Genomic DNA, 9,704 nt, shown 5'->3' with positions numbered 1-9,704 from the left:
TTTCTGACGTTTCCTAATCACGCTCATCCCGCAACTACTCTCACGCATCCAAAACATCTGCCTCGTTTCCTTCGCTCTACTTTGTCGACGAAAATAATTCATCAGTTCCGTTTTCTTCCCACTCGCTCGCCTGCTTTGTATTTTGCATACGCATAAGCGATCGACAGTTGCTGGCCGTCATGCATATCGTATAATATGTGTGTAACGAGTCACTTGGAAGCCCTTAGCAATCGCCATTCTCTTTCCTTTTCCGCAGATCCGTTCGAGCGTAACGCCCACTTTTTGGTGCTGCGGATTGGGCGCAAGACGCGTGGGCTGATTATCCCTAACTACCTTATACGTTATTGACAGCGCAACCCGCACTTGCAGACCACTACTCTTCAAAGAACCTAATGCTAAAAAGAAAAGAAAGCCAAAAATCATTTTGATTTCGGATTACGACGGGTAAATTATTAAGGAACTTTTTTAACTTGACGTACGAAAGTTGCGTTTGTACAAGTGCCAAAACTTGATTTCCTCAGCATTTCGTGCTATATCCGCCTGCCCTTTTTGCGCTGTAAATCCCAGAACAGGCGAAAGAGGGAAACTTTTAATTCTCAGTTTCAGGGCACAGACTTGCTCGTCCCTTATTGTAAGCCATACGTTTGGTTTTTTGTTTTTTTTTTGTTTTTTTGTTTTTTTGTTTTGGGTCGTGCGGTATTATTGCAGCCAACGTCTGTTGTGTGTGCTTAGTTTATAACAAGCACAAGTCGTCAGATTCTATCAATGCGACAGGCGCTGTACGAAGAAGAGGGGATTACCGGGTCATTTGCGAAAGAAGGGCACCGTTGTTTTATATTCGCCTTTCTAAGACGGAATAAATTAGTAATTCAAACTAGTTGCATTAAAAACTATGAATGGTTTAGTTTGTGTAGTGACTGGAAGAAATCCGAAACTGATCTCTCGCTCGAAAAAAAATTATAATGATTTATTTAATGCTGACGTTTGTCTATTGGCCATCATTTTTGCTGTGTACTATATTGTTTTTGTTTATTTTTTTTTTTTTTCTACCAGGACCACTACTCGATGAACTTCAAAAGGAGAAAGTTGTATGGTGGTTCCGACTTGCATGAGTTCAGCAAGAGACTGGGCAATGCAGGGACCCACCACAACAATCGTGTCGCTGTTCTTTTCATCTATTTAGAGCGGATGGCAACGGGTCCGTACGATGACCGCACGATATGCGCTGACTTTCAGCCTTCAACTTCAAACGCCATTTTCACCAAAAATCGTTTAATTTATCAACGTTTAATAAGGTTTGATTTGGATGCCACTTGACAGTTAGTTAATTGGCGCTATTACATTAACCATTTGCTGGTAGAAAGAGCAGTGTATAAGTTATATGCGTCTTGTGGTTTATTTGCAAGGCCTTCCTTTTCAGGATAATCGGACAGAAATCCGATAGCTGTTCGTCTTATAATATCGTCTGGCAGCTAGAAGAATGACCCATCACTCTCTCTGGAAGCTCTTGACGGATAGCAGCGCTTTATATAGCGACTAGCTTCTCAGCTTTCTCATATAATGTGGTGAACAATTAAGTCCATCTTCTACGAGGTACCCTCGTCTTATATTTCTTTTATTTATAGTAGCCCGCACAATTTCTCTGATGGTGGCATCATTTTTTTTTTCTTTACCATTGTCCACATGTTTGGTTAACCGGATCACATGTCGTATTTCTTTTCTTCATTTCAGAACACATTTTCCTCGCCTTTAAGCGTGACGCATCGGATGAAAAGATCTTCGCATTTCGTCATTTTTCTGACGTATAATTTACTCAAAAGAGAAATTGCGGATCCTTATTCCATCGTTGCCTGTCATGTTGAGACGGGCAGTTCAACGGACAAAAAAAAAAAAAAAAAAACGGCAACCACACAATTGGCTCACCAAATTATTTTCTGCATGAGTTGAATTTCTCTTCTATTTATGCTCATTGGTCACTTACCACACAGGTGAAACTAGCAATCCCCGTGCCCGGTCTTCCGGAAGAAGAAATCGCTGTCGACAGTTCCAATATCATTTCGTTTGTCATATTTTCTTTTTCCTTTGCCCGCTTCCGGTGGCTTCCGTTACTCCTTCGACTTTCTCCCTGCAATTTTTTTTTAAATTTCGTTTTCATTTTATTTTTAAAGAAAAAAGAGCATCCAATTTTCTAAAGCTGATTTTTAGAAGGAAATGAAGCTTCGAACTAATGCCTGGTTAATAACCGCTGTTGTTGTTGTTGTTGTTCTGTGTACATAGCACTTTGCTTTGCTGACTAGGAACTCTCCCGGACACAATAGTGAACGCCATCATCTCTGCCAGTTGTGTTGTTCAATTTCCTGGCAGCTGGATCCAACGTTGCCGAGTCTTTTCATACGTATCGATTGGTTGCTGCCGTCGTGCGAATAAATGAGCTTCTCTCTTGCGGTGCTCTTATATCCAGTGCATGCTTATAAATGTGTGTGTCTGTGTACGTATCTGCGCCATCTTTTTCCTTGTCGCAACTCTGCGGATTAAAATGTCATCACGACGGGATAAATATAAACAGCGAGCCGGGTGACGGCTTTTCCATTAGTCGTAAAAGATGCTTCAGATATTCACATGCACACGTTTGTGGATATGCAGAGTACGGAATATGTGCGTCTCTCTCAATCAGAAAGAGTCGCACATAGTCTACCGCATAGATGCGAGAAGAAAGAGGTAAAATGGAGAGCACACATCATCATCCGCTCGTGTTTACGTAGGACACGCAAATACAGGCAAGTCTGCAGAGACAAATCATTATTCTTTGCCAAAGGACCCGTATGTATGAAAGAAGAGCCTTACGTGTTATTGAGTCTATCTTTTATTTTACTCCTCTTCGGGATTTTCGTTTTACGGATGAATCCGTGTCCAAAACAAATAGCGAATGGCAAATTTATAAGCCGACGTTGTATCTAAATCTGAATATGGAGCAACGCCCATTGTTTTTTTGTTTTTTTCATTCGGATACGGAAGAAGAATAGCCTACGAAATGACTGCATTTTTTTTTTTTTATTTTCTAGTAAACAAAATAAAAATTCTCGATGGAAGATATAGCTGACCCAAGATTTGTGTTGAAAAGAAACTGCTTAGTCTTTTGTAGTATTGCTTTAAAGAGGCCCATATAGCGAGATATGTGGCGTCAGGCGTCGTAGAGATAGGCACGTAAAGATCGATACAGTGGAAGGGTTATTTTTTTTTTGGAGGGTTATTCCGTAAGCGAAATCCATCAGTTGAATGAGAATCTCAAGAGTTTCTTTCAATTTCCCTTTTACTCGCCGTCAACAGAGAACAATGCACAAGAAGGTATAGAAATCGTGGCAGTCATGAAATATCATCGGAGATTCAAACAGCACGTGCCTTTCCCTTCTTTCAACCTCTATACTTGATTGTATTGAAAAACTCGTACGAGTGTGTCTAGTCAAAACTTTTGTTGAGGTACACATACGTGTATAGACAGCAGTGAGAAGCTACCAGTCTAAAAAAAAAAAAAAAAAAAGGAAGAATTTACTTTGTGAATATTTCAAGCCGTCGCGGTGTCGATTCCACTGATTTTTGGTTCACCGAGTATACATGTTCTTCAGCTAAAGAGAAAACAACTTAAACGAGAAATTGTTCTTTATTGAATAGCTTTCGTTTTAATCGAATGTCAGCTTCTCCTCGCACGAGGGAAAGAAAGCCATGGAGAAATGGGAGCCAGGAAGCTTCAGAATAAATATTGAACGAAGCTCTTTAAATGTAGATATATCGTATCTAGACAGTGTAAATCCAACATCAAGCATGCAGCACGGCAATATCTGTCGTTTCTCCAAGTTAAAGCCATATAGTGTAAAGACCCAGCTCCCGCGAGGAGTGCCAAAGATATAGCACTAGGCCAAGTTCAAACGAAGAAGCAGACAAATACGAAGACGAGATGAAGAAAAGAGGGTGTAGTATATGGATATAGTGGTGGCCGTGCAGCTATGGATGATGGATTATTATTCAAGTTACGAGATGAGGGCTCGCGCAAAACTTTGCTTATACTATTTTGCTTTCATGCAAATAACCGTTTCTCTCGTTTCCTTCCACCCGACCAACTTCGGTTTCAAAGATCAGCGGGCAAAGAGACAAAAAGAAACGCTCGAGAGCAGAGAAATATGGTGGACATAAACGAAAGGAAAAAGTGGGTTTAATGCGATTAATGTCTCATTGGACGATGGAAAACGTTCATGGTAGCTGGAGGAATAGCTGCCGAATCCCCCATTTCCATAATACGATTGACTTTTATTGCTTACATTTCCATATTCAACATTTTGGGTTGGCCGCAGTTTTTTTCTTTCACTTTCTGTGCGATGGGAGCATGTTCGCAATCCAGACGAAAATATGCATCTATGGCGCTGCAATGTCATGTTTACTCACGATCGTTATGCACGCAGCATAATATTTGGAATGAATAATTGAAAATAAATATAGAGCCATCACCGTATCGATCGTTATACTATAATAAATCCTCCCCGATCCCTCAAAGGGCTATCATTGCAAGCCCCTATCTGCTGATGTCGAGTTATCTTGAGTCAGGTGGACAAGGGGGAAGAGGACGATATTTACGGAAAATCGGCAACGCCGCACCCAACCCCAACGGAACATTTTCAAAAATCCAAGCGTTGCAGATTGAAGTTGGTTGTCGCAGCTCACAAGTCATGCTAACTGTGAGCTACAAGTGAAACGTTTTGTACAGCTGAAAGTTCGTTATTTCAAACGCGGTTTTTATCTGTCTGGGTGTGCTTTATTTTAGGTATGTAAATGCCATTAGTTTTCACTTGGTTGAAAGTTCTGTGAGCTCCAAATTCGTGTTTTTCCAATTTCGCCCAAACAAGTGTTTCGATATGACGCCAACGTTTCCTTGCCAAACCCAACACAAGTTTTACTGTTTGTTAAGATATAATAATTTTCTTCTGATAAGCCACATTAACCTTACAAGTTTTCATACTTTATTTATGTTGTTTAGACACTGTTTAAAAAAAAAGGCAAACTGAAGTAATTTTAGTAATGGAGATATCTTTATTATTTAGTTTAGGTGTCTAGCAATGTCTGCCAAGCAGGTGTCTGTCTTGGCTCAATATGATGACCTCTGCAGAGGATTTAATTACTTCATCAATAGTTCCGAGAAAGGTATTGTGTAACTCAATATGGATCAACTACTGACATTAACCAATTCTTTCTTTCGCTTTTAGAGTTCCTCAAGTTTGCTGTGAACCAGGAAGTGGGTCGTCAGAAATGGCTTGATGCTGAAGCAGAGCTGAGACGGATGCAGAATCAGTTGAATGAAGTCAACAAAATGAATTCCAAGCTTGAGCTGCAATACCATCATGCTACTGTTCTACTTAAAAATGAAATCAAAGTCAGAAAACAAGTATCAGATGAAAAGAAATCTTTGGTAGGTTGTGTTAATTGGATCCTCTCATACTGAAATGGTTAATGGCACATTACGGCTGTTATAGGAAAAACAACTGTACATTGTTCGGGAGATAGTGTCGGCCGAGAAGGATATCAAAGATGAAACCCGCGAAAAACTGGCGATGCTTAGCAATACTGGACGCTATTCACGTGGAAATTTTGAGTCGCCTGGTGACAGATTAAACACAATCAACGAGCTGAACAGTACCGGCTCACTGTTGGCTTCATTCGATCTCACTACCGAACGCACAGAAGAAGAACTTGAGTTGTCAGTAATGCGTTCTAGTAGAGCACCCCGATCAAAACGGCCATCAGAAGGAATGTGTTACAATCTCGACAGCTCAAAACGCTACAAAACTAACCGTGAAGTATGACAACGACTGTTTTCACACCGATTTCTGATTTCTAATGCCATAAATATATTTTCTATTTTGGCTCAAAGAATATTATGGAAGTATCAGGCAATGAACGCATGATCGCCACAACGACAGTAACTGTCAATAAAGGAGGTCCAATCACGGCCACATCCATTATTGAAAATTGCCCCGACGTGGGCAAAGAAAGCGATGACGGCCATGTCACCCCTAGAAACCAAAGAAAGCGGAGCTCCAGCGAACCTGGAATCATACCAAACGCTCCTCCACAATGCAAGTGTTTGCTTTATCTTTTAACTGGGAGCGTGCATTGCTAACTAATTCTTTGTTTGAACATGCAGATTTGATTGAATCTTCATGGGAACTACCCGACGGTAAGACACCCGTTGCTATCCGACGCCCGAGTGCTAATCCATCAGCATCGGCTCATTCCACTCACACACTGGGCGGAACTGCGTATTTGCGCACCATGGCTTCAGGGGGCCGAATCAATCAACGGCAGCACACCTTTAGCCAGAAAACAATCATTAAGCCAGAAAACTGTCTTCCATGCGGTAACCGGTAAGCCTGTACTTCGTCTTACAAAAAAAGTGGGCAGGGTTCTCTCTAACAAGTCAACTTTCCCGTTTTAAAGGATTAAATTTGGGAAGCCTGCCTTGAAATGTATCGAGTGTCGAGGAACTTGTCACGTGGATTGCAAGTCGCGTATGCCTATGCCGTGTGTCCCAACCGTTCAAACGCCTTCTAACAAGGGCTTCGTCGGTACAGTTGCTGATTACGCTCCCAACATGTCGCCCATGATTCCCGGCTTGGTCATTCACTGTGTCAACGAAATCGAACGTCGTGGCTTGACAGAGGTTGGCATCTATCGTGTCAACGGTTCTGAGAAAGAAATTAAGGACATGAAGGTAACTTTACAGTTAGCACTGAATTAGTATGTTGTAATCAAATGTTCGTTTTACAGGAACGTTTGTTGCGTGGTAAGGGTCAGCCGACGTTGTCTCAGATTGATATTCACGTTGTAACTGGGACTCTGAAGCTTTTCTTCCGCTCGCTTAAAGAGCCGCTCATCACCTACACGCTCTGGGACAGTTTTGTTCGCATCGCTGATCTTAACGATGAGATGGATGTACAGACAACAGTGTACTCACTCATCCCTGATCTCCCGCAACCCAACCGAGACACGCTCGCATACGTTATTCTCCATCTTCAGCGGTATAACTTTTTCCGTTTTCGTTCGTTAACAACTTGTTTGAATTGCTCGAATTTTTGCGTCGTCAAATAGCGTCGCAGAAGCTGAAATGTGCAAGATGCCAATAACGAATTTGGCCAAGATATTCGGTCCTACCATCATCGGATATTCGTGCCCAGATCCACTCCCGGAGATGGCACTCAAGCAGCTCAAGAAACAGCACTTGGTAAAACTTTTCAATTGTCATCGTCTCAAATTTGCAGTAACGTCATGTGGGTTATTTTATAGACCATGGAGAGGCTTTTGCTCATCCCTAGCGATTACTGGACGCGCTACGTGGACGCTGAGACAGAAACTTTTACATCTACTCCTGTGAGTTCACGCCATCCAGGAGTGGCAACGATTGCCAAGTAAGTCTATTTTCCTCACGTAGTATTTTGTTCTAGAGTTAAATGTCTTTCATTTTCTATTTCGCGTAGAAGTGTGAAAAGGGGTCCTACGTTTTTCTCATCTCCCAACATGATAAACTAAGGTCATGTGTCGCTAGTTTTGCGTTTCGAAATTTCAATTCGTTAATCTATCAACTTCTTACATGTTAATAATCTGCTTTTCTTTTTGAACTACACCACTTGTTTCTTTTTTTTTCTTCGCCAAAAATGTTTAAGTGGAATAAAAAAAATTGCCCCATTTGAAGAAAAAAACAGGAAGTTTTAAGTAACCGTTGTATGAGGAGACTGGCTGTAGCAACACGAACATGCACTACGATAATACCCAATCAATAATCTTACAACAACGCGAACCTATTCGTAGAGAGTTATGGTAAGTAATTGATAATAGATTGAATTAACATTCAAGATTCAGCATAATTCAACAATAGGGAGGAATGTGAGAGAACAAAAAAATTTCCCATAAACGGCTCTGGGCCATTTATTTTTCAGATTCGTTTCAAGGGTCCAAAATCAATTTCGCAGTAGATATGGATCCTTTCAGAATTGGACCCAATTGGAACTCACTGGTGGTCTGTAAGACGAGATAAAAAAAAACATGATTAATATAATATGCTAACAAAACCAACTAACCAGTCTAGTTACTTTGGGGGAGCGGTGGTAGTACTGGGTCCAGCACTTGTGAAATCGCCCCAAATTTCTTGCTGCAATGGCTCTGGCTGTTTTAATCCTCCGTCAGCGCCTACAGATTAAAGTTGTAGGTATTAGATAACTATAAAACAAGCGATTTCTTTCCGCGTACCATCAACATTAAGTTTTATTCCTCCTGGTGGGGCTAAGCGTACTGCACCCGGCGGAGGAGGCAACCCTCCCAATGGTTTCGTTTTAGGCTTGGTAGCACCATCTCCGTCTTTTTTCTAAACATTATTCAATTTAAAAACATTTAGCTTAACATTTGGCTAGTATTTACAGAAGCATGCACCCATACCCCAATTTTCATGTTGATTTTGATGGTCTCACCGGCCTTGAAACTGAGATCTAATCGGGGTTTTGCAGCCTCCTCCGTTGTACCTTCTTTTTCCATCTCTTGGCTTTGTTTCACCCATTTGAAGTGATCTTGAAGGGCTACGTTCAAATCGAAGCTGTCTGATCGATCGGCAAAGCCCACACCAATGAACGCGGCTCGCCCAGAATCATCTTGAATTCGAACCACAAAGTATCTCGAAGAGTCGCTTACTGCTTCGATGGCGATTCCAGGATACTGATCTACCGGACACTTGGCGAAAAGTTCTCCGCTAACCTTATCCTCCAACTTTAGGATGCACTCGGTGCCTTTGGCTAATAGGCGCATCCGGCCCGTCCAATCCGGAGTAGATAGATTCCAATCTGCAGCTCTGCATTTGACACAATATTAGAAACACATGTTTTACTTGGAGGTGAGATAAATTAATAAAGGTACTTCGAGTTTTACAAAAGAAAAAGTGGTGCTGCCTTTGCAGGTTGTATTATGACTTTCTTATTAATTTTATAATTATAAGTTTTCAGATTTAATGATTTTTTTAGAGGTTTGCCAAAATTGTAGATGGATGTCAAATATCGCGTAGAATATGATTCTAATTAAATCATGCAACAAAGTCAACAACTGTGAGACATAATATCAAAGTACTATCAGGTGTAGTTGTGTAGCAAAGAAGAAATTGGTCAAGTTATCTATTGCAAGTGTGAATAAGAATATAACTTCGCTTAATATGACAAATGAAGGGGGAAAACCTTTACATTACTAAATGTAACTTAAATTTATTTACCTGTATCCTCGATTAGATGTACGTGGAGGTATTTTAAAAACAAAAACTTCTTGCTTAACGAGTAAAATTGCTTCGTAGTCTTCCATAATTCTTCAAGTTAAAAAAAAATTGACACTAAGAACAAACTAGCGATCAAAAATAACAAATGTCTAGTTTGATCTTCAGCAATCTTATGACAGGCTGCCAAGGAAAAATTTCATGAAAAACTGACAGCTGTATGAGAAGCAGACTTTTATCAGTCGACTCTCTAAAGCAAACATCTGATTGGAGGCGGATACTTGGAAATAAAGCTAAACAGCTTCCAGTTCTTAGATCACCTTTTTTTTTATCGTGTTTACTTATTTTTTATTTAGAACTAATTTCGTTTATAGTACACGGCCTACCACACGATTGTATCGGATTTTTTTCTGAT

General features: G+C 40.6%; 3 protein-coding genes across 5 annotated transcripts in view; 2 read left to right on the top strand and 1 right to left on the bottom strand.

The window, feature by feature from the left end:
• LOC130686797 (calmodulin-binding transcription activator 2-like) overlaps positions 1-2,442 on the top strand; it is a 38,363-nt gene extending 35,921 nt beyond the window's left edge. For 2 of the 3 annotated variants that reach the window (XR_009420565.1, XR_009420563.1), the window contains 2 exons: positions 1,054-1,593; positions 1,732-2,442. The gene's annotated coding sequence lies outside the window, so the exon portion shown is untranslated. The remainder of the gene's footprint in view (positions 1-1,053; positions 1,594-1,731) is intronic. The other variant, XR_009420564.1, reaches the window with a different exon arrangement.
• Positions 2,443-4,889: 2,447 nt separating this feature from the next.
• Positions 4,890-7,708, top strand: LOC130686800 (rac GTPase-activating protein 1-like). The gene is made up of 11 exons (XM_059494193.1): positions 4,890-4,915; positions 5,096-5,190; positions 5,253-5,455; positions 5,520-5,843; positions 5,918-6,128; positions 6,191-6,410; positions 6,484-6,757; positions 6,814-7,064; positions 7,135-7,267; positions 7,330-7,451; positions 7,521-7,708. The coding sequence occupies exons 1-11, from the start codon at positions 4,905-4,907 to the stop codon at positions 7,570-7,572; spliced, it is 1,896 nt and encodes a 631-aa protein (XP_059350176.1). The 5' UTR covers positions 4,890-4,904; the 3' UTR covers positions 7,573-7,708.
• A 41-nt stretch (positions 7,709-7,749) lies between these two features.
• Positions 7,750-9,501, bottom strand: LOC130686793 (NECAP-like protein CG9132). The gene is made up of 5 exons (XM_057509954.2): positions 9,293-9,501; positions 8,476-8,881; positions 8,290-8,404; positions 8,133-8,229; positions 7,750-8,061 (listed from the first exon to the last, which is right to left on the bottom strand). The coding sequence occupies exons 1-5, from the start codon at positions 9,376-9,378 to the stop codon at positions 8,028-8,030; spliced, it is 738 nt and encodes a 245-aa protein (XP_057365937.1). The 5' UTR covers positions 9,379-9,501; the 3' UTR covers positions 7,750-8,027.
• Between the last annotated feature and the right edge of the window lie 203 nt (positions 9,502-9,704).

This window comes from Daphnia carinata, chromosome 2 (genome assembly GCF_022539665.2).
Source record: "Daphnia carinata strain CSIRO-1 chromosome 2, CSIRO_AGI_Dcar_HiC_V3, whole genome shotgun sequence".
Classification (NCBI taxonomy): Eukaryota; Metazoa; Arthropoda; class Branchiopoda; order Diplostraca; family Daphniidae; genus Daphnia; species Daphnia carinata.
The sequence above is the reverse complement of the archived record's forward strand: the minus strand, read 5'-3'. Positions and strand labels throughout refer to the sequence as shown.

Bases quoted from the DNA above. Each gene is read 5' to 3' on its own strand.
- LOC130686793 (XM_057509954.2), bottom strand. From the start codon at position 9,378: ATGGAAGACTACGAAGCAATTTTACTCGTTAAGCAAGAAGTTTTTGTT. The intron at 8,882-9,292 runs GTAAATAAATTT...TGTCAAATGCAG, and splicing joins ACATCTAATCGAGGATACAG to AGCTGCAGATTGGAATCTAT. The intron at 8,405-8,475 runs GTATGGGTGCAT...AATAATGTTTAG, and splicing joins AAATCAACATGAAAATTGGG to AAAAAAGACGGAGATGGTGC.
- LOC130686800 (XM_059494193.1), top strand. The intron at 5,456-5,519 runs GTAGGTTGTGTT...CGGCTGTTATAG, and splicing joins CAGATGAAAAGAAATCTTTG to GAAAAACAACTGTACATTGT. The intron at 7,452-7,520 runs GTAAGTCTATTT...TATTTCGCGTAG, and splicing joins GGAGTGGCAACGATTGCCAA to AAGTGTGAAAAGGGGTCCTA.